The 24,420-nt window shown below is 29.6% G+C and overlaps 4 protein-coding genes across 5 annotated transcripts; 3 read left to right on the top strand and 1 right to left on the bottom strand.

The window, feature by feature from the left end:
- Nucleotides 1-1,902: 1,902 nt before the first annotated feature.
- Nucleotides 1,903-3,591, top strand: LOC108467416 (delta(8)-fatty-acid desaturase 2-like). The gene has a single exon (XM_017768019.2). It carries the CDS (start codon nt 2,093-2,095, stop codon nt 3,434-3,436), a length of 1,344 nt encoding a protein of 447 aa, XP_017623508.1. The 5' UTR covers nt 1,903-2,092; the 3' UTR covers nt 3,437-3,591.
- Nucleotides 3,592-6,491: 2,900 nt separating this feature from the next.
- Nucleotides 6,492-7,306, bottom strand: LOC108468350 (NDR1/HIN1-like protein 6). Its single transcript, XM_053031650.1, has 2 exons — nt 7,177-7,306; nt 6,492-7,063 (listed from the first exon to the last, which is right to left on the bottom strand). The coding sequence occupies exons 1-2, from the start codon at nt 7,304-7,306 to the stop codon at nt 6,492-6,494; spliced, it is 702 nt and encodes a 233-aa protein (XP_052887610.1).
- Nucleotides 7,307-12,334: 5,028 nt separating this feature from the next.
- Nucleotides 12,335-13,495, top strand: LOC108468150 (uncharacterized). Its single transcript, XM_017769020.2, has one exon. It carries the CDS (start codon nt 12,393-12,395, stop codon nt 12,981-12,983), a length of 591 nt encoding a protein of 196 aa, XP_017624509.1. The 5' UTR covers nt 12,335-12,392; the 3' UTR covers nt 12,984-13,495.
- Nucleotides 13,496-19,883: 6,388 nt separating this feature from the next.
- Nucleotides 19,884-22,523, top strand: LOC108468187 (protein REVERSION-TO-ETHYLENE SENSITIVITY1-like). 2 transcript variants are annotated; one of them, XM_017769070.2, is made up of 3 exons: nt 19,884-20,695; nt 21,340-21,722; nt 22,074-22,523. In XM_017769070.2, exons 2-3 carry the CDS (start codon nt 21,384-21,386, stop codon nt 22,494-22,496), a joined length of 762 nt encoding a protein of 253 aa, XP_017624559.1. In that variant the 5' UTR covers nt 19,884-20,695; nt 21,340-21,383; the 3' UTR covers nt 22,497-22,523. The 2 variants fall into 2 exon arrangements, with proteins under 2 accessions (XP_017624559.1, XP_052874045.1); XM_053018085.1 differs by having other exon boundaries at nt 20,249-20,695; nt 21,601-21,722.
- The last annotated feature ends 1,897 nt before the right edge of the window (nt 22,524-24,420 follow it).

Raw genomic sequence — 24,420 nt, 5'->3', positions numbered from 1 at the left:
ACCTAAAGCAACCACATGCTTCATTGCTTTCTCTTTTTTCAATTAATCTAACATTCCAAACTATATCCTTCAACTACCTTTCAAAATTATATGGATATTCGTTTTTGAAAGGTTGAATATGAGGGAGAATATGCTACCTTTTTTTTTTTTTTTCAAATAAATCAAATTTCATTTAACATAATAAAATAAGGGTATTAAGAACTGTAATTAATTTTATCACTACATGAACGAAGATGATGGTGCACATCGACCAACAATTGTAATCAAGGGCGAAGACTAGTTGCACAGAGACGATAAAGATTTTATTTCTGTGTAATGATAAAAAAATTATGTTGTCGTCACGTAATATCCTTCCCTATAAATATATTAAATTTAAATATAAACTAAAATTATTTGATTTGAATCCACAAAACACAGGGTATAGGTAGGTCCAATGTAATTTGATTTATATTGTGTTGATTATGTTAATAGGTATTTAGTGTCTAATCAAATCACTTTAAAAATCAATACATATTTAAATAATTTAGAAGATGATAACATTAATTATATGAAGAAAAAAATTTTTTTTGAAGGACTAAGCTAACATCACGTGGTTATATTTTACTACAAAATTGTGATTGTGTTAGGTTTGACTTCATTTCTTGTCGTCCAACTAACAATATTTTCATGATGTAAACTTCAATCTTGACTAATTTAGTATAAATAATAATCATAACAACAAGAAAAGATTAATTAGAGGACCAAAAAGTTAACTATATTAGCTGTCAAATTAATTGGAAATTTTCTATTAGGGATGAATAAATATCTACTCCATCACAACTTTTTCTAACTTTATTCATGAGATATTTTGTCTATTTCGAAACTTGACAATTTTATTAGGTGATGAATGACACGACACAATTTTAAAGTGTCGCATCATTATGCTTTATTAAAATCTAAATTCAGAGACCAAATTAAAAAAAAAATTACTAAATTTTGAGACTAATTACTTGCAAAACTTGAAAGATTTTTCATGTAATTCCTTGCTTATTATAACGTTTCTCTGTGTTTAGATCTATTCAAACATCGAATTATTTGATAATTAAAGTGATTGGACCATTATTTCTACCATATAATAAAATAGATGTATTTAAATTTTCCTCTTTAAAGTCAACAAGATTTTATATTGATTAAAGGGTAAGTTTTGAGCAATAAAATCTCAAATAGTTAAAACCTATTTATTTACATTCCTTTTTTAGAATTTATTTAAAAGGAAAACCACCCATATTTAAATAAAAAAGTATTTTGTTATACAATTGTTTTCATTTAATTCAATAGAAACACACTTAATTTTTTCTATACAAATTATTATAATAAATATAAATAAGTTTCATTTTATCTTTTAGATAATTTATTTTAAAATATAAAAAAAGCAACAACATAAAATATTGCGCGAAAACATTTTGTTAAATTGAAAAGGTTAAATAGGCTTTAAATCTCTGTATTCTTTATACATTTAGCATTTAGTCCCTCTCCTTTATTTTTCATGAATTTAGTCTTTGTTCAGATTTCAAAATTTAGGTTTAATTGTTAACACCATTAAAATTATTCCATTAAATTTGTCGATCTGACATTTTTAAATTAAAAAAACAAACTAACTCAATACTCACGTAACAAACAAAACATTGAAATGAACTTAAATTTAACAAAAGAATATTAATAACGTTTAACAATCAGACTTACATTTTTAAATTAAAAAAAGTAGAGGGACTAATCCATTATTTTTCCTCATTCAATTTCATCCTTTTGATAATAGTTCCAATGTTCTTATTGCCCATAGATGTGTCAATTTTTTTTTTAACCCTCTTTTTTTATTTGTTTAAACAAATTTCATGGCGCTTCTTTATTTTGGCTTTTGCTTTGCATGTGAGCTCTATAAACCCCACCTCCTATTTTCCTCTACATCATGATAAATTCATATCACTTCCCTTCCATTCTCCACCACATTCAAACCCCATAAAAGAAAACCCCCCTTTCTTTTCTCCATTTCACACTAAAAAGATTATATCTTTCTGTATTTTTTTTTGTTAGCTTTCATTTCATTGGAGCATCAATGGCGGATTCAAAGGGGTACATTTCCAAAACAGAGCTTGAAACCCACAAAAAACCAGATGATCTTTGGATCTCAATCCAAGGCAAGATCTATGATGTAACTCAATGGAGTCACCACCACCCTGGTGGGCCACTTCCATTACTGAACCTCGCCGGTCAAGACGCCACCGATGCTTTCATAGCTTATCATCCCGGCATAGCTTGGCAATATCTCGACAAGTTCTTCACTGGTTATTACCTTGAAGGTTACTTAGTCTCTGATATATCCAAAGATTATAGAAAGCTAGCTGTTGAGTTCTCAAAGATGGGTCTTTTTGACAAGAAAGGACATGGGACATGTATTTTACTTACCATCATAGCATTGCTGTTTTTCATCTGTGTTTATGGTGTTTTATGTTGTGACAAAACTTGGGTTCATCTCTGTTGTGGTGGGTTAATGGGGTTTTTATGGATACAAAGTGGTTGGATAGGACATGATTCAGGACATTACACTGTCATGTCTAATAAAAACCTCAACAGGTTGGCTCAACTTCTTACAGGGAATTGTCTTGCTGGGATCAGCATGGGATGGTGGAAATGGACACATAATGCTCACCATATTGCTTGTAACAGCTTAGACTTTGATCCAGACCTTCAACACATGCCTTTCTTCACGGTATCTTCAAAGTTCTTTAATTCAATCACATCTGCATTTTATGGTAGAAAACTGAACTTTGATTCCCTTACAAGGCTTTTAGTTAGTTACCAACATTGGACATTCTACCCTGTCATGTGCTTTGCTAGGATCAACCTATTTGCACAATCTATCATCTTGTTGTTGTCTAAAAGAAAAGTCCCTAACAAAGGTCAAGAAATTTTTGGGATACTTGTTTTTTGGACATGGTATCCATTACTTGTCTCTCTCTTACCTAATTGGTACGAAAGAGTAATGTTTGTGGTTGTAAGTTTTGCTGTGACCGGTATCCAACATGTTCAGTTCTGTTTGAACCATTTCTCGTCGAGTGTTTACGTCGGCCCGCCGAACGGGAATGATTGGTTCGAGAAACAAACCGACGGGACGCTTAATATATCGTGTTCGTCTTGGATGGATTGGTTCTATGGTGGGTTGCAATTCCAAGTTGAGCATCATTTGTTCCCGAGGTTGCCTAGGTGCCATTTACGGACAATTTCACCATTTGTTAAGGAGTTGTGTAAGAAACACAATTTGGCTTACAATTGTGCTTCTTTTTGGAAAGCTAATGCAATGACAATTGAGACACTTAAATCAGCTGCATTACAAGCTAGGGTTCTTACCAATGCTGTTCCAAAGAACTTGGTGTGGGAAGCTGTCAACACACATGGGTGACAACTATTTTATGAATATGCTTATTATTATTATTATTATTATCGCCATAAATTTTTATGTCTGTCATGTTGACATCCATATATTTGAGTATTAAGTTTGTTGTCTTGAATGGCTGTAAATTTGTTGTTTCATTCAAACATGGTTTTGGTTTTCCACCCTTGGTAATGTTTTTTTTTTTTCTTTTTCAATTTATTTTACATCAAAGAGACAAGTTGATTGGGAAAGTGGACCCTTGAAAGGGCCATTGCCAGCATAGAATGTGGACCAATGCTTTAGTTGGCAGGCATGGCTCCTCTTACATTTTTTGTTTGGATGTAACTAAGGTGTTGTTTTTGTCAATTTTATGTTTCTTAAATATTAATACTTCTAAAGTTTATAGGACAAAAGTAACACAAATATCTTATATTAAGAGTTGGGTTACATTTTGTTTTTTCTATGTAAAAAAGGGTAAATTAGTTTTTGTATGTTGTATCAAAGAGAAAATTGATCTTTTTGTTAAAAATTTCATCCATTTTTAATGTTGAAAATTAGTCCATGTATGTCAGTGGCACGTTATGTGTAATTGTCTAGATATTCTATTAGTCACGCCAGCTTTTAATAAAAGACTAAATTAAATTTTTAATGTAAATGACCAATTTGATATTTGATCTAACGTATAAGGACTAATTTATTTATTTTTTTAGTAAAAAAGATAAAATTTAATCTAACATACAAGGCCTCCATGTTACTTTTATCAAGTTCATGACTATCTCCTTCAATAATATTATTTTCATAATTCGAATTAAAATTCTTTCTCTAAAACTATACTATGCCATGACGAAAAAAAGGATGAGATTGTTGAACAGCAAATGAAAAACAATACCCTATGAGTGAAAAGTGGTAGAGAGGACCCTAAACCCAAAACACTACCCTATCACTTGATGTCTACATTGGAACCAATTGAAGGGTAAAAATTTTATGTACGTTTCTATGTTAAAAGTTAGATTATATTTTGTTTATTTAATTCTTGTATATTAAATTAGAGAGTAAAGTTATTTTTTCTTTTTAAATTTTCATCTATTTCTACTGTTAAAACTAGTTTCACTGACGAAATAACTATACAATGACACGTGACATCCCACGTGTATCTCATGTTGATATACAAAGATAAGCTTTTAACAGTTGAAATAAATTAAAATCTTAATAGAATGAATAATTTGCTCTTTGATCTAATGTACAATAACTATTTTACTCATTTTTTGAGTAGATAGGACAAAATATAAATTTACTTCCATAATATTTTTACCTAAATCGAGATTATACGAATCAATTTAGTTTTATATAGTGTAATTTAAATTTTAAAATTTTTGGATATTCTAAATAGATTTGAAGTTGGAATATTTTTAATTTGGGATATAATAAAGAGCCATGAAAAAGATTTAGATGAACGACACAAAGCCAAACCCATTGATTTAGGTGGACGTCTAAAAGCTAAATTGTTTGTGTTTTGCCAGATATAAAATGGGTGGCACTGGACCCCAAAATCCAGCTCATAAATACATCACCATGTGAAACTAAAAAGTGAAAGCACAAGGCTAGGATTCGTTTTCAATAAATAATAAATATATACAAGCTGAATACTCAAAAATTATTTCGTAAAAAAAAAAAAATCATTATAAATATTAATAATATCTATTTTTTATACAATACGTAAAATTAATCATAGCTCCTCCCTAATTCATAAAGCGCTTCAGCACATTTGAACTTATATCCTCTTGCATTGGCAACAATACACATACTAATCGAGTTATAGATTTAATCGACAACTATGGTAACAAATTTAAATTTGCTAATAATTAAAAATTGCCTGTAATCCAATACAATTTAAATTTATAGACTAAAACTCAAAAACGAGTTTACCTCGCTTAGATCCACCTAAATGGCTCGTGGTTAAAAAATATAAAACTAAATCCGATTCAAAATAAAATAGTTGTTGAGTCGTAAACACCTCTTATTTTAATAGGTAAACTTATTATTTGATTAATTAGATAACAACAAGAATGACTCAATATATCATTTGGTATTCAAGTTTAATAAATATATTTTTTAATTTGGTACCTATGTTATTTTTTATTCAGTTTAATACTTATATTTGACAAAAGTTTTATACTTTGGTACTCAAATGTTACTGAATGTTAACTTTTTAATGTTTAATTCAAATTTTAGGGTTGATTTGATGAAAGTTAATTGTTAATATTATTGAGTTTGAATTATTCATGATTTCATTAATAGAATAAATTTAGTGTTAATTGTGAATTTATTTAATTTTACATTTAATTTGTCGAATACAATTTGATGGATGAGATTTAATTCGTGTTTTAGAGTTGATTTGAGGAAAGCTAATTGCTAATATTATAAGTTAATTATATATTTTCAACAACTCTAAAACTCGAATTAAATATAAAAAATTTCACACAATTACCTTTGGATACCAAATATATAACTTTTTCAAATACAAATATCAAATTTGACTGAAAAAATAATACGATACCACGTTAAAAATGGTGTGAAACAGAAATACCAAATTATATATTAAATCTTGAAGTATTAGATTTAGAAAAACAAAGTCAAGAAAACCCTTATTTTACAAATAAAAGGTGATGTATTTAGAGTTAAATCGAATTTTGTTTCTTTTACTTAAAAATATAAGTAAATTGATCTATATGTATTAGATTAAAAAGTAAATTAATTTTTATTAAAAATTAATCTATTTCTATAGTTAAAAACTAGTGTGATTAATAAAATAATTAACCAGTTATACTTAATGTGCCACATGTACTTCATTCGATGTATATGAATTAATTTTAATAGTAAAAATTAATGAATTTTTCAATAAACGTATAAGTTTACTTTTTAATCTAATGTAAAAAAGACTAATTTATTAAAATTTTAAATTGAGAGACTAAATATAATTTAATTCCTAATATAAGATTAAATTTCCATTTATGATTAATTCCATCCTTTAAACAATTCTGATTCAGGCGCTTAAGTCTTTGTAAGATTTTGAGATAAAACTCTAAAAGGTCCATCTCCATATTTTGATCCTTAGATCAACCTCACACTTAGCTCCAAAAACGTTAGCCACCGCCGGCGACTTTCCTTTCGGTACAATCCCTTTAATTCCATCGCAAGTAACCCTAATCCCCACTTTCTTGCTCTTTAAGCTACCCATTTTCACCATCACTCGGGTATCCATTTCAACTTTCAACAAGAACCCCTTTTTCTTCCTCAGCTCCGGTCTCAACCCATTCATCGTCTCGCCGTCCACGTGGCTCGACGTCGCCACCGCGACTCCCCTGAAAGTAGTATCGCTTTTGTTGCCACTGAAGAAAGCCGGCAACGTTCCATTGCCTAAAAACACGTCGCCGTCGCTCGATATGCACAAGAGGATGAAAGGGTCGTAAGAGAAAGAGAGGTAAGCGTTCGGGTTTTTGGAAGAAATGGTTAAGTTGAAAAGGGTCGAGAGGTGGGAAGAGGCGGAGTCCGCGCTGGTTGTTAGGTTCAGGCGGTGGATGCGGAATGAAGCGAGGCTGAAAGAAGGGCGGTGAGGGCGGTAAAGTACGTAAAGGACGGTGCCGGTTTTGGCGGCTAAAAGAATGAGTATGAGTATTATGAGGATGGTCCAGCAACAGAAGCAGCAACAGTAGTTCCGCCGCGGACGGTTACGGTGACGGGGTTGTGGACGGTAAGTTGGGCGTGACGTGGGTTTGTAAAGGTGGGTTTTTTGGCGCCGCCGTTTGCTGGGGCTGTTGTGGAGGGCGGTGGTTCATCGGTGCCGCCTTTGGCAGCAGCTGCGACGATGGGGCTGGACGACGGTACTTTATCCGACATTGTGAAGAGTAAAGAGTGAATGAAAAAAGAGAAGAGTGAAGGGTGGAAATTTGTATAGGAGAGAGTGAATTTCAAAGAAAGGAATTGAAGAGAAAGGAAAGGTACAGTTCACCCAAAGAAGACGGTGCCACCTCACCAAATTTTAAAATATTTTAAGATAAATCCTACTAAACTCAATAAATTATTACTAAATTTATATTTTAATTATTTAATTTTAAAAATTATAAAATAGTCATTAAAGTATTTAAAATTTTCATTTAAGTGATTAGATTGTTAAAATTATTATTGTATAGCCTTATTTGTTTGCACTATCTATATTAATCTAAACTTCTATTTCTCTTTTTCTTGTAATTTAGATTTTTTAATAAAATAATTTTGAATGCTATAAATCTATGAATTAAAATTTAAAATTTTCTTCTCTTATTTTTGACATTGAGTGTCAAATGAATCCCGATTTAAGGTATGTTCTTTTATGTATCAATAATATTAATCTATTATATCAATCATCGAATCAACTAGAATTTATTAGTCGGACTTTAAAAAATTAACAATTTAATAACTTAAATAAAAAATTTTGAATAATTCAATAATTTTAAAAGTAGAATGATGAAAACGTAAATATATTAATAATTAATAATTTTAGGAGCAGTTTACCCTTATTTTTAAACACATAAAAAAATGTCATCGTTAAGGTGAGAATCAAAATTTGGAACACCCCCAAAAAAAAAAAATTGAGATTATAACCATTTATGGATAAAAAAATGGAAAATAAGCCATTTATGGGACGTTGGAACTGGTCTTTCACATGCTTCATCATTTTCTGCCATCTCTTACCAATTTTCTACTAAAAGGCATGCATTTGGTGATTGCTTATGTTTTTAATTTTTACTACTAATTAGGCAATTCTTTTTCTGCAAATTCTAAGTTAATTCCAGGCTTCCATCGCTTAATTTAACTAAAATAATACTTTGAGGCTAATTAAAACCTTTAAGCAAGTCAAGTGTTTGCATGTGAGAATTTCTAAAAATTTTGGAGAGATTAATGATAACTTTTCAAAATTTTAGAGTGTTAGACTCTCTTCTCTCATAATTAGGTTTCATTTACGGTGAAATGTGTTTTAGTTATTTTGGTGATTAGTCGAATTTACTTGAATTCAATTGATGAAAACTTAAAATTATCCAAATCCATAATGATTTTATTTGAAAACTTGAAGTAAGAAAACTAGATTATTCAAAATTAAAATTCATTCAATTTTGAAATGTTTCGAATTTGAAATTGATTCAAATAGAAATAATCCAAATTTTCAAAACTCAAATCAAATTAATCCAATCCAAAATCAATTCAATCCATTCAATTGAAATACACAAGGGATAAAAGTTTCTAAGGTAAAAAGATATTTTCAGTCTCTCTCAATTTCGATGTTGAGCAAATTGATCATTCTCATAAAACTAGAGCAATTTTATTATTGTCAAATTCGAAAGTAAGTGACTAAGGACAATTAATCATGGCCTTAATGTTTTTTTTTTGTCAAATTTATATATACTTGATTGGTATAATAACAAATTTAGTTCTCATAAATTACACATTCTATTAATGTGGTATGATTAACAAATTTAGCCCGCAAATTTTTAAAATATGTAAATGTTAAGGCTAAATTTGTTTGTTTTTTTAGAATTAATCTGAAATTAATAAAATATGTAAACAGAGTTAAATTTGTTATTACCAATTAAAATTATATATAAATGATGAAAATATTAATACCGTAATTAATTACTCTTAATTACTCACTTTTAAAATTGTCAGTGATTAAATTATTCCTATTTATTTGAAAGAGATTAATTTACTTAATTTCGAAATTAAAAAAAAAAGAAGCTTTTAATTCATTATTGGGGCCAATGCTTATGATAAGCTCTAACAATGAGGTTAGGTTCCTGAAACCTGTCAATTATCATGGAAATGGAAAAGAATTAAACCACTAAACGAAGTATATATTTTGGGACCACTTTCTCATTTTCATGTAAAAATCTCTGTCTGATTGGTAAGTTGATTTGCAGGGTTCCTGCAAATCCCAGCTACCAGAAACTTAGCTTGCTTCAACAAGGCCCTGCCTGCAATTTTAATTAAAGAATTTTTTTTTTCTTCTAAAGGTAGCCATTTTTAGAGAGGTATTGAAGATGAAAACCAAAAAGCTCTGTAAAATTCAGCGGATCATAATGGGGTTTCATTGAAACGCAAATAAAATATTGGGGTGTTGATTGTAATTGCATTTTCGCCATGAAAATTAGAGCTTTCAGCTTCCTGTTTATGAACAATCCCCCTTCCTCCAGCAGCAGAAAACAGATGGGATCATTAAATAATATGAGTAAATAACATTGCAGGACTGGGTGAAAAAATCGAGAGTTAAATTTGTTACTAATTTATTTCAATCTTTATAATAAAAGCATTTATCAAATTCTTTCAATCAACAACGGGATATGTTTGTGTACACGTAGTTAGTCTTCTTTATAAGAGTTAACCGTTATAATAGTCAAGTTTTTAAAAGAGTTAATTTTTATGTTTTATTTAAATTTTATATAACAATTTTTCACTTATAACGACAATATTAATAGTTATGAAGTAAGTTATTTATTAAATTAATTCTCTATAATAACATATCGTCTAATTTTTAAATAAAATTATAACTATTTCATATAACAAACCTATCAATTATCATTTACTAAATGAAAACGAATATTATATGAATAAAATGGTTAAATTTCACATGAAGAAATCTAGTTATCATATTTTATTAAATGAAAATAATCTTCATGAGTAGAACTAAAGATATTATTTCAATAAACTATTAAGTTCCCTAATTAAATATTTTACTATGAATTTGAAACATCATAAACTTATAAATTGATTACTTAAATTTAGTAAATCATGATAAAATTAATTAATTTAATTTGCTAATTTAATAATTAATTGAACTTGTTAGATTTATCATGTAAAAGAATATAAAATAAAATATGCATAAAAGTAATAATACATGCACATATTATAACTTTTTAATTTTATTGATTTGATTATCGCTTTTTTATTTTTTAACATAATTTTTATTTTTTTATTACAACTATTATTAGGGCCAAAATCTGAGCAAACAAATAGGATTATTATAGATTATTGTTAATTCCTTTATATGAAATTCCCTTTATTCTCTCTATCCATAATATTTTGAAGGTAATCCGTCTATATGAATTTTATCATGTAGTTTGTGAAAAATAAAAAAGTTGTTATTTTTTTCTATTTTGTTATTTATATAAATTATTAAGCTATTGAACTTTCTAATTGTTATATATAAATTGTTAAATTATAAAATTTTAAATGGGTAAACTATATTAATAGTCACCCATTTATGAAAAATATAAAATGGACACTTAATTATTAGTATATTTTGTTTTTGATCATCTAATTACGAAAAGTTACAAAATAGTTATCCAACAACTCAATTGTATTTTTTGGTCACCAGTGAGCTTACAGTGATAACTTTTAAAATTGATATAATAACAATTTTAACCCTAACATTTATAAATTATATCAATTTAGTAATGATTCTAACAAAATAAACCATCAACATTTATACATTGTGTAATTTGATTTTTTTTTACAATTTTACTTTTCATAGTGACATTGAAGATTAATTTTAAGAGAATGAGAAAAGATAAAATTATTATCTTGAAATTATGGGCATTTCTATTTTTATTTTTAATTAAATTTAATTAATAATCTATTTTTAATTTTATAGGTGAAAGAGTTATGAAAAAAATAAAATTAAAAGAAAAATATTTGAAAATTAAATTTCTTACTGAATGTATAAATTTTCTAATTCTTACATATAAATAGTTAAAATACCAATTTTAAATAAACCATTTAATAATATTTAATAGTGTTATTTCAATTGATTTTTAATGTTAGTAAAATATTAACAAATTAAAATTTATTTTTCCAAAGCAAGTTATGAAATTATGCTAAAGACAAAACATTAGTCAGTTACTTAATATAAGAGGGGTAATATCGTAAAATTAAAAATTTGAGTTCCTCGAGGCAATCTCTGTCTTTTACCCAACACCAAACAGCCCTTTTGCCTGAAGTTGATTCCCTTTAAATAATGACAAAACTCTTCGGTTTTGTTTAGTTTTTCATTTTCAAATTATTAATAAATAAAATTATTTTTATTATGGGTAAAACTACTATTGGGTCACTGAATTATTAATAAATTTATATTTTAGTTATTTAACTTTAAAAATTATAAAATAATCACTAAACTATTCAAATATTTTCATTTAAATCACTAAACTGTTAAAATTGTTATTTTATGGCTTTTTCTATAAATGCTGTTTGCACTAATTGAAAGCTCTTTTTTCTTCTACAATCTATTTTTTTCATGAAACAACTTTAGATATCATGAATTTATGAACCAGAATTCGAACAGCTTTTTTTTCTGATCTCCGACATTAATCATAAGATGGACTAAGATCTAATGTATGTTATTCTACTCTTAGGAACTAATCCACTATATTGATAGTGAAATTATTGAGCTTGTTAGCCAGACTTTTAAGAAAAAAACTTAACAGTATAGTGAATTAAATAAAACCTTTCAAATAATTTAATAATCATTTTGTAACTTTTAAAGTTAAGTGAACAAAATGTAATAGTTTAGTGACCTAGGTGAAATTTACCCTTTATTATTTATACTTCCAATTTAAATAAATAAATAGTATATCTTTTAATTCTACCGTACTAAATAATTGTTTTTTATTTATAATTTATTTATTTCAAATAAAATCTTCCTTTTTCTTCCACTGCTTCCAAAAAACTGACTACTTTGACAAATCTTTTGTCTTTATTTTCGTCACTCCCATTTTGCCCCTTGAACGCCACGTCATTTTTCTTACACCAACCATCCCACGTGGCATCACCACTCCCTTTTGCCAACGTGTCACCCTTCCCTGCCTCTTTATAACGCGCGTTACTCTCTATTTTCTCTTCAACTCTCAAACAAAACCAAAAAGAAAAAAAGAAAAAAAAAAGGAGAGAAGAAAATTTAATGTTAATGCTAGGATCGCCGGAGTATGGATTTTCAGGCGAAGCTGCCGGTAAGTTAAACGTCCTGTTGACGGAATCCGACGACGAAAGCGAGTTTTCAAACGACGAAGGGAAACTAGAAGAGATAATGCAAGAGCTTTACAAAGAGATAACAGCAACAACGACAAGCTCTTCTCCCAACACTTCACCGCTGATGGTAACTTTGCCGTCGCCGTCATCTTCATCTTCATCATCTTCTCCGCCACTTTATTTGTCTCCACCGCCGTTCTCCGTCAGCGACGTCAAGAGCGAGAGCTGTGGGGCTTCCATGTCTGACTCATCCTCCACCGTGATGGCCGGTATCGAGTTCGTCGTACCCGCTGGGAAGTTACCCGAAAAAGAGATAGGGGTAACGGAGATGGGTTTCGACGATGATAATAACACCACCACCACCACCACCACCACCACCACCACCATCTACAACAACAACAGTGGTGATTTCGTAGCAAGGGAAGAGGAAATGGACGGTTGTGATGAAGGGGAGTTAGGAAATGATCAATGGCTGACAATAGTTTTAGGGTGGGGTCCACTGGAACTGGAGGACTGGACCTGAGCTGATGTGTTTTTTGATGATGATCTTTTTTGAGGACCCATCAATGGAGTTTGGCCGTACAGAGAGAGATAGGTGCCCTTATAGTGTAGGGATAGTGTGTCCTTAAGTAGGGTCAGTTCAGAAAACCAGGGTATAAAGCACTGTGACATTGTTCTTTTGTTTTTGCCCTTTCTTTTTTCTTTTGTGTAATGGGGGTTTTCCATCTGTCTTTATGAAAAAGCTTTCAATGGGGATGCTTTGGAAATCAACCATGGGACTCTCATCCAAAAAAAAAAATACATATAAATATTTTGGTTTATTTGTGGTTTTAGTCCTTTTATATCTAATAGTTACATTAGACTCAGAATTCTTAAACGAGGAAAAAGTTTTCCCAACGTTGTTTTTTTGTGAACGCAAGATTTGAACGCTAAAGTCTAAACCTAGCTGAAAGGGCATTGAGTTCTTTATTATTATGGTTTTAGTCCTCAATATTTAGTAGTTACATTAGGATTGAATTTCTAAAGAAAGTAAAATTTCTTTTAACCTTGTCATTATGGTTTAGTCCCTTGGTATTTGGTGGTTACATTGGGCTCGAATTCCTATTGAGCTCCTTGTCATTATGGTTTTAGTCCCTCGATATTTGGTAGTTACATTGGGCTCGAATTTTTAAACGAGGATGATGTTTTCTCAACGTTATTTTTTGTATTTATAAGACTTGAACTCTAAACTTAGTTTAAAGAGCATTGAGTTCTTTATCATTATGGTTTTAGCCATCGCTTGATATTTAGTAGTTACATTAGGCTCGAATTCCTAAATGAGGGTAAAGTTCTCCCAACGTTCTTTTTCTCGTTCACAAGAGTTGAACTCTAAATTTAGAGTATTGAGTTCTTTATAACTTAGACTTAACATATGTTAGTGATTTTAGTAATTTTACTTTGATAATTTGGACTTTTAATTTTATAATGTTGTTAATAAATCCAAATAATTAACTTTAAACCCTAAATAGTCTCTCTAACTTATTGTGCTAACAAAATGAATGTTTTTAAGAAAAAATGTTGTCATTTTAATCAACATAGTTAACAGTATTAACTGTTTAGACAAATTGATGATATTATAAAAGTAAAGAAATCAAAATTGTGGTAAATTAAATAAAGGGATTAAATTTTAATTTGAGTATAACTGAGAGATTAAAATCAAGCTTTGACCTAATACTTGACATGAATTCTAGCCATCCCTTTGTTTCACCTTGGATTTGGAGTTTATGTTATGCCAACTCAAATCCAAGTAAATGTTGGAATTCCAAAACTTAATCAATGATATGAGCAAGTAATACATAATATTTTTCCCCTTTAATTTTGTGCTTAATTTGGTACCAATTAACTTTGTTTTGAAGCACTATTATTGGGTAATAGTGTTACGGCTCACAAAGCAAGGAAACGGTCCATTTGATGGTGAGCTTCAAGGAAGTATTATCTCAGGGGCAATCAATTAAATTTATTAAATAATATTAAATTCAAATATAGATACGACCAGAGCGAAATTAAAAAATTACTTTAGAAATAAAAATGAATTATAAATTTTAAAAATAATTAAATTATAATTTTATCCTTATACTAATTTATATTTAACAAATTTCGAAACAACTAAGAGATTTATCAATTTAAAGACTAAGTCTCTTGCGGCTCTAGCTACTTTCTTGCCTATGCCCCTATACATTGAGGTGAGGAAAGAAATCCGTCTCGTCCTATTTGATTACCGTTCTGAAGTGGGTTGTTGGGGAGGACTAAAGGTGGATTTGGATGGGCGGTATGTTTAGCTGCGGCTAGTGTAGAAATAGCGGTGGCGGTGAGATTAGGTACTATAGCAATACTGTAGTGTGAGATAAAAAATAAGTTAAACACACCACACTACACCCGATCGCCTATCTAAACTCACCCTAAATTAGCAAATTGATCATGGCAAATTAATACATTTACGATATATAATAGCAAATGGCTAATAAAGTTATTTGTAAAGTTTAGGGCCAAAGACCTTGAGAAAGAGTTCTGATGTAAGTTGGGATATTAGGGGAGTCTTCTTCATATAATGTTCTTTTTACTGAGTTTAAAAGCAACTAAAGAATATGGTAAACAATAGACTAGTCATCACTTCTGGTAAAATGTATTTTCACCCTTGGTCATATATGTGTATCTGCACACACATATAATGTATCTTGAGGAGCTTACAAATGTATTATAAGTTTTATCAAATCAAATATTGCAAAATGTTGGGAGATTATAATTTTTTTTTTTTTTGCTTATGTCACGATTTCAACTTTGAACTATATTTATTTTCTCACTTTGGTATCTAAATTTTTTTTATTTCATTTTAATGCTTAAACTATTATTTTTCATCTCAATTTATCCCGAGGAGGAATATGACATATAACATATTCTCATTGGACATTAGTAATTTGGGGGGTAAAATGAGGCAAAAATGATAGTCTGAGTATCAAAATGAAAATCAAAGATCAAATTGTGATATGACCCTAATTTTTTTGTATATAATAAAATATTATCGACAAATTTTAATTTTAGTCCCTCCGCCATGCTTAAATTTATGTGCTCTGATTATTTAGTTTGAAGAATTAAGACCGCAGGATGTTTGTTAAAAATATCATGTTTTTGATAAAGAGTTGAAGATTGTTGGCAGCATAATTTTATAGACTAACTAATGTGAGTATAAAAAAAAAAAAGAAGCAGCTAAATATATCAAAGTAGAAGATGAAGTAATTAAGCATTGTGCGAAAGCAATATTGGTAAATTTGAGCAATGAAGGCAATTCTGGTTATGGCAAAAACTTGTAAAATGTTGTGGACATGTTAGGTTTAATTAGCCAAAATTGGTGGCTATAAACGAAAGGACCAAATCATTTCAAACACAACGAAACATCAACTTTCGGCAACAAAAGAAGATTGAACAAAGAGAAAATCAACAAACAACAAAAAGAAAAAAGAGTTGCTCAATCTTCATTTCTCACCAAAAAGGTAGATGATAGACATGACAACCCAACCTACAATAAATTAATATTCGTAATATATATATATATATATATATAACTCGAGTAAATTATACCCAAAGTCACTAAATTATTAGTAAGTTTATGTTATGGTTATTTAACTTTAAAAGGGTATAAAAAATTATCATTGAACTATTCAAAAGTTTTCATCTGAGCCATTGGGTTATTAAAAACGTTTTGTATGTAGAGGTGTATTCGGTTTTTAACTTTTGAAACCGAAACTGAAACCGTATTGAATAAAAATCAAATTACCTGAAACCAATAATTCGGTTTAGTTTAGTAAATTTTAGAAAATTTTAGCTTTGTCAGAAAGAAAAACAATGTTACCTTATTTTGGACCCGAAAAAATCTAATATTACATTTTTAGATTTTTTTTTACAACAATCATAATACATACTCTAGCTTCATTTATACATTTATAATGTAAATTAAATAGTTAAATTAATATCATAATCATCTATAAGATCATTTAAAAATCATTTTATGTTAATTTACTAAGTTGATAAATCATTTAGGTAGCGTTTGGGAACAGAAATTTAGATTTGGATTTTAAATTTTTAACTTTGAAATTTATGATTTATAAATTTATTATTTCCAGATTCTTTGTTTGGGAATCAAAATTTTTGAATTTCAAGATTTTGAATTAATTCAAATTCATTGTATGGATAAATCAAATTTAGATTTGGATTTCAACTAATTTTAAGCTTTAAAAATATTTTTTTAATTTTAATCATTTGGAATATTTTTTTGAAAATTGTTGTTTGAACCAAACTGGACTAGTCGGTTGGACCGGGAATCGGCCAAGGTACTGGTTTGGAGAAAGGCATTAGATCAATTGACTTGGGAATCAAAATGGACCGGTTGATTAGGCGGTTGACGTACCATTTATTTTAATTATTTTATTTTTTATGAATTTTTAATGGTTTTTTTATATAACTAAATGAACTGGTCGAACCAATTGTACTAGTCAAACCAATCGAACTTGTTGAATTATTCAAACCGATTGGACCAACAAACCAAAAGCCTGATCAATTTGACCACCAATTCAATTTTGAAAACTAGACTAGACTAGCTAGTTAGGCCGATTGCACTAGATATAAGTGGACTTACTTAGGTATGACTTAAAAGTCAAGGGTTTAAATATTTATACTATATTAAATTAAAATTGTGGAAATTATGGTATAAATGAAATTTTTAAATATTTATACTATATTAAATTAAATGCATGAAGCTTCATCACTTTTTTCATAACCAGATTGGACTGACCTATCAGATTAATTGGATCGAGATTTGGTTGGGCTACCAATTAGGAATAAGGAGTTAGTTTGGTTGACTCGTGAATCGGTCGGACCGGTTGAATTGACGATTGAATCGGTTGAATCAATTTTATATATTTTAAATATTTTTTTATTTTTAATAATTTATTCAATTAAACCGATTAGATTAGTTGAATCGAGAATTGATGGTCTAATCGGTTTGCCTACTGGTCCAATTCCAAAAACTTTGAATATCGTCGATGATATATTATAAGTAAGATTAATAAATTATTGTTTGGGTTTTGAAGGAACTGTGAAATAAGAGAGAAAAAAAATTTCTCTGAGTTATTTTAAACAATATTGGATTAAAATGGATTTTGTAATCCAAAATTTAACTCTTATGGAATTGGACTTGGATTTATCCAATTTTTTTATTTGTTATCCAAAGAAAGAATTTGGTTTTTCAAATCCAAACACAAGTCCAATTTCATAAGAGTTGATTTTGGATTTAACAACTATTGTTTGAGATAGGATTGAAATTTCAAAAATTCGAAAAGCATGAGAACTAAAAATGACAAAAATAGGGAAATAGGGACAAATTTATAACTTTGACATAATACAAGGACTAATAGTGGAATTTGACCGAAAATATGTCCAGTATGAACATTTGAAAATGGAGGACTTTTTGGTCCACCATAAGATGGGCTCGATGGATATATTCCATTTTTATTTGTCCAACCCCTATCTTGGATTGGCCCCAAAAAGGTTGTTTTAATGTTTAAAATACATTATAATATTTAAAATATTTTCTTTTAAATTCGTATCTTTGTTTTTTTATTATCAAATCTAATTAAAAATTATTAAATAAATAATAATCCATGCTGAATTAACTTTTTTTTATTCAAATTCAAGCTAATTAGAGTCAAACCCGACGAATAACCCAATGGACTTTGAAGCCCAGGTTGCTATGCATATATATGGGTTCATCCAACCTATTTTTAAGAAATAATATATCCAAACATATATTCGAATATGAATATAGAAATGTTATTTTTTGTGTAATCAAAAATATATTTTATGTATATTTTGTGTAAAAAATCAGTTGGTATTAATTTGGATAAGGATGGCTTGAATTTTGAGACAGTGGAATACTCTCATCCAATTAAAACATGTTTTTGGCATGTGCAAACAAGCACACGTTTTTAATGTAAAAATAAATATGGAGGTTGAAAATTGGTACCAAAAAGTGTAATGTTTCATGTGCTTAATAATGTTTAATAATGTCATACATGTAATGATTACAAGATGTAATAAATTTTGTTAAGGGGTGCTTGATTTTTTTTTTTTTAATTTCTTTGAAATATCATTTGTTAAAAATTTGTAGAATTTTTAATGGTTCAATATTGCCTCAAGTTTAGTTGAGGTTTTGTCTCTTTTAACTCTTGGGAGAATTCGAGTGTTTGAAGAGACTATATGAGACCTGAGCTTACAAAGCAAGAGCGCCTCGCTAAAAAGGACCTTGCGTGGTGCACGATCACCTACTAAAGGAAATGATGATCATTTGCCTATGGTAGGGTTTAATGTTTGAACCCAAACTACAGGCTATAAGTTACTAAAGGAAAGGCATGCTCGCGCTTTTATAAACCTATGCCCCAAGTGGCTTCTTCACTCATTTGGACTTTCCATGAAATCGAGAGGCCAAACCTCGACTCAAACTATGAAAATTGTGTAAAACACTAATAAATAATGCCCAAATGTGTTGTATGTCCTTGTACTTTAATAAAAATTGAAATTTAGTCATTGTACTTAAAAATTTAAAAACTAATTCTTTCTACTTCTTTTGATTTAAAATTTTTTAGTCCTATCATTATTATTGTTATCATCATTTTTTTTCAAAATTTGCTAACTTAGGATATCAATGAAATTGTCCGCATATGATATGACATATGATTAATAAAAGATAAACATACCAAATTGATAAATTTTGACATGAGCTGCTAACGATGTTAATGATTAGACTGAGATTTTTAAAATCGAAAAGAAATAAAAGATTTTTATATTTTTTTAACTTTTAAAGTATAAGAACTAAATCTTAAATTTTGTAAAAATTAGGGACTAAAAGCGAAATTTAACCTATATATATAACGTAGAGGATATGTCGTCGAGAAAGTTTGACCGCCTAGCGCAGCCATTGCCGTTTTCAGATTCAATGGCACATAAAAGAATTTCACATAATTTTCTTTTAAAAAAGAAGTTATAAAAACGACAGCAAATCATATAGTATTTTATTTATATTTAAATATATATATAGTGTGAAATATAAATTATGATTTTTTTAAAAAATTATATATTATTATTGAAAGCATGATTTTTTTTATGTAACGGTATTACATCTTATCTAATCATTGCGATCGAGAAATAGGCTTAAAAAATGTCTCAAAAGAATCTCTTAAAACTACCTTTCGAAAGTATTTTAAGATTCAACACTTAAAAAGGGCCCTAATTATTAATAGTCATACTTGACTCCAACCATAAATTTTATTTAAAATAATTGAAAGTACATTCAATTGCCACCTTATAGTGATAAACCATTTAACCACTTGTCTTGACTCACCCATAACAATTTGACATGTAAGACCTTGAGACAAAGCTGTTACAGAAAATGGATCCTCTCTCACCTTCTGTCACTCCAAATTCGATATCCCTTCATCCTCGACTACCCTATCTAATGATCCTCTGCCTTATATTAAACAAAAAAAGCATACATCTCCATCATCATCTCAGCCTTGTTGGGTTATCCCATCCAAAAATGTCAATAGTTATTACACAAAAGAAGTTTTGGTGGTTCAGTACGTTCATCCAGTGAAGACTAAGGACGGATGGAGAGCCGTAGGAAGGACGAAGGCATTAAGCTCTGAGATCAGAGGCCATTGAGTGTTGGCCGAAAAGTGCTTGATACACTAGCTTATAGATGACGGCTTGAGGCTTAAATACGCTGGTAAGTCGTAGCAACTGGCGTAAGCACAGTGACGCTACAACATGTAGGAGACTCCTTGGATTGGGCTTACACAATCTGTATGTGGGTTTTTAAGAACAAAGTCTTAACTGTCAAACCATAAAAATAAATGCAAAATTAAAGAACCAACATTGAAAGTAAAGGATGGTGAGGGGTCCCACCTGGTATTGGAAATCCCAGAAATGGTTTCAGGTTCATGCACCTTCCAATTCCAAAGCAAGCAAATGTATTATTTCAATTATATAAATTATACATTTTTTTATTGATTCCCAATTTTAAATTTATTTTTTGTCACAATATATAAATCACTTCTTGCTTTTGCTTCTTCAACATGAACATCACCAACAACTACTTAAAAAAAAAAAACCTTTCTTCTTCCTTCATCGATCTTTACTTTATGGCAGGTTAGTGAAACTAAAAGCTTTTCACCATTGGTTTGAAATTTTCATTTTTCCCTCTTTTTGTTGAATATGAATTACATGGACTTAAAGATCTTGTTTTTATTTAATGTGTTGTGATATTTTTTCTGGGTTTTGCTTGTTTTGATTGAGTATGCATTACTTGGACTTAAAGATCTTGTTTTTATTTGATGTATGGTGATATTTTTTCTGGGTTTTGCTTGTTTGAATTGAATACTGTTACGTAGAGAAAAATGGTAGAAAAAAAAAAGATTTGTTTTTGCAAATTTCCTAATAAAAATTGTAACTTTTAGTGTTTAATTTGATTTAAAAACAAGATCTGTTAAGTTGATTATCTGTTTGAAAAATTGCAGATAGTTATATGTTAGCTTTGATATTTGCTTCCTTTTTGCTCTTTCGTGATTCGACTCGATTTTGAATTTATTTGGCTCCAATGTGATTACTGGGTACCGAAAGGGGTCTAAAATTTACCAATTGAATGAATCTTCATTTAGGCTATAGATTTTTTTTGGGATCTTGTCTATTTATTCTTAGATTCTATGTCACTTTAGTCTCGGACTCGGGTTCGAGCTTTCTAAAAGCTTCTCCATGTATTTGATTCAATTTTTTTTTATTTTTTATTTTTGTAGAATGTATATCTATCATCTTTGTGACTGCATGATTGCTCTATGAAATGGTGATAGTTCACCACCAAGAACTACATAGATCCGACCCCTATGTTCCAATAACGGATCGCAAACAAGGTTTCGATATTGAACTTATGAGTTCTACTTCTAAAGTTGAGCATGAATTGTGGCCGTTGGATGGAATTGATTCGAAGAATTCAAAGTTTCCTTGTTGTCTAGTTTGGACACCACTCCCTGTTGTTTCATGGTTAGCACCTTTCATAGGACACGTTGGGATTTGCCGAGAGGATGGAGCGGTTCTTGACTTTTCGGTATCGAATTTTGTCAATGTTGATGGTTTTGCTTTTGGTGCTGCAGCTCGATATGTTCAACTCGATAGAGAAAAGGTACATCCCTTCCTGCACATGAGAGCATAGTTACTAGATTTGTTCATTGGCCGGGCTATTCGCTCAAGTTTGAAGGTTGGTCCAAAATTTGTTTTGGGTAAAAATATTAGGTTCAAAAAATGGACTTGGATAAAAAAAGTTCCGTTTAAAATATGGATCAGGTTCAAGCTTCAACATTCAAGCTTTGACCCATAATTACCTCTAGTTATAACCCTTCTCGTATGTGAGTTGGTTTTTCTCATTAACTACTTTGTCCTGTTGGATATAGTGTTGCTTTTCTCCATAAATACCTCTAGTTATAACCCTTTTCTGTATGAGTCGGCATTAACTACTTTGTCTTGTTGAATATAGTGTTGCTTTCCTCCCAACATGTCCGGGCATACGTGCAAGCAAGGCTACCAACATTCCGAGTACGGGACTGCAATCACATGGGACGATGCGTTACGGTCGAGCGCACGTAACTTTGAGCACAAGAGCTACAACCTCTTCACGTGCAACTCTCACTCGTTCGTAGCCAATTGTCTCAACCGACTTAGCTACGACGGATCAATGGATTGGAACATGATAACCGTGGTGGCTTTAGTAATTATCAAGGGGCATTGGGTCAATAACATGTCGATAATAAGATCATTCCTCCCTTCCACGGTGGTGCTTTGCCTCGGGTTAGTATCAGTCGGCTGGCCCTTTTTGGTTGGATTGTTCTCATTCTCTATACTTCTAATGGGGTGGTTTCTATTGGGAACTTATTGTTTCAAAACGTTATTGGAAAGATAGAGGTGTCGTTTTCATTGAAGTTGAAAATTTTTTGGTTGGTTGAAAGTTGCATACCATATTTGATTCATATAATATTTTCAATGGTTATTTTTTATTTTCATTTTACCCTTATAACTACATTCAAATCTAAACACATAATCATTTTAATTTTACTGTAACAAATGATGTTGTCTGTCATTATTTTTAATCTTATCTAACCTAATTTCACCCTTCATTCAAATGGACCTACAATCACTCGTATGGATGGATGGGGTTTGTGCTTCCACATTATAGGATTAATATTTTATATATTGGTAGTGTTTTATTTTTTTACAAGTAGCTTTAAAATTTTGTGTGGTTTTTATTTAAATATTATTATATTTTATAGGATACTTATCAATTTGTGGAGTTTAAAAGTTCCATCAGCAATGTACCAAATATTATTTTTATCTAATATGTAATATATAAGTAAAAGTGAATTTATACTATAAGTCGATTGTATTTTGCTTCCTTTATTCAAGAAATGAATAAATTAATCTTTGTATATTATATCAAAGAATAAAATGGTCTTTTCGGTAAAAAATCATCTATTTGTATTGTTAAAATTAACTTGACCGACGGATTAACAAAATGACAAGTTGCATATCATATGTATCTTATGTTGATATACAAGACTCAATTTTTAACCGTAGAAATGAATGAAATTTTTAACAGAAAAAATTCATTTGTACTTTAATCTAATGTATAAGGATTAATTTACACATTTTTTGTGTAAAGAGATAAAATGTAATCTGACTCTTAATATGAGGGTCTCTGTGATACTTTTACTGTAATTTATATTGTATAAAAATTCAATATATTATATTTTAATGTTAATTTTTAAAATTATGAAAAAATTGTATAAAATTATAATTTATTTGTTGTGAGAAGGTTGATACTTTTAAAAGAAGTTTCCGAGCTGCTCCTCAATGAGTCGATAATGTCGATAATGTCTTCTGTTAGAGATTTTGTTTATTGACTTTTTGAAATGTTGGAGTACTTGAAAATTGGAATAAAAATTTACATTAAAACAAACAGTGCGTACACATGGAGACATCTAGGGCGGGCCAGTTGGTGAGGTGGGCGGGGGAATCCAGCAAACTGCAAAGGGAAGTTAAAGAGCACGTGGGAGGTAAAGTTTGTTAGAGATGTCACATGATATCCACGAATCTCCCAATTTTTAATTTGCCTTTTCAACAATGGAAGACAACACCCCATCCCTTACATGTTCTTATCATTTAACTGGTACTACTAAATCACAAACTTTATAAATTATATTACAATATATAGATGTTTCAAGAACAGTCTCACCTTGTGGTTTGTGCTTCTTTTTTAGGGCAATGAGCTTTGCTTTTGTTGTTCTTAGTTAATGAGGATTGATGAGTGAGTAATTAATTTTTGGTTTATTTCTTTTTTAGTCCCTATGCATTGCTGAAATTTAGGGTTTAATACTTTTAATTTGTAGTTAAGTTGATGATATTTATTTATTTATTTATACTGTTATTTAGTCCAACAATAAAAGTTACTTTTAGATGTTAATTGAATGTTTATTGTTGTTTTAAAATAAATTTCAAGTTATCACTTATTTTTAAAAGTTTACTATTAAAGTAGAAATATAGATGTATGTCAAGCAATCACAAAATAAAATTAAATAACCTAGGTTAAAGTTGATTAACCTAAGTAAAATTTGCACATTGCAAAACACGAACTCAAGTACTATTAAAGTTCCAGTACGGTGTAGGAGGAGGTAAGGGCTATGGCCCCATAAAATAGTTTAAATTAGTACGTAATAAAAGTATAATTTATTTTAAAATTGATAAAATTAGATTAATCCTTTAAAAATAATTATATAAGTTAATACAATAGTGAAATTATGATTAAGTATGCAAAGTGATTATTGGTAATT

This window comes from Gossypium arboreum, chromosome 8, assembly GCF_025698485.1.
Source record: "Gossypium arboreum isolate Shixiya-1 chromosome 8, ASM2569848v2, whole genome shotgun sequence".
Taxonomy (NCBI): Eukaryota; Viridiplantae; Streptophyta; class Magnoliopsida; order Malvales; family Malvaceae; genus Gossypium; species Gossypium arboreum.
Note: the sequence above shows the minus strand (reverse complement) of the source record. Positions and strands in the feature narration are given on the sequence as shown.

Bases quoted from the DNA above. Each gene is read 5' to 3' on its own strand.
- LOC108468150 (XM_017769020.2), top strand. From the start codon at position 12,393: ATGTTAATGCTAGGATCGCCGGAGTATGGATTTTCAGGCGAAGCTGCC.
- LOC108468350 (XM_053031650.1), bottom strand. From the start codon at position 7,306: ATGTCGGATAAAGTACCGTCGTCCAGCCCCATCGTCGCAGCTGCTGCC. The intron at 7,064-7,176 runs GTCACGCCCAAC...TCATTCTTTTAG, and splicing joins ACCCACCTTTACAAACCCAC to CCGCCAAAACCGGCACCGTC.
- LOC108467416 (XM_017768019.2), top strand. From the start codon at position 2,093: ATGGCGGATTCAAAGGGGTACATTTCCAAAACAGAGCTTGAAACCCAC.
- LOC108468187 (XM_017769070.2), top strand. From the start codon at position 21,384: ATGGTGATAGTTCACCACCAAGAACTACATAGATCCGACCCCTATGTT. The intron at 21,723-22,073 runs GTACATCCCTTC...TGTTGAATATAG, and splicing joins TTCAACTCGATAGAGAAAAG to TGTTGCTTTCCTCCCAACAT.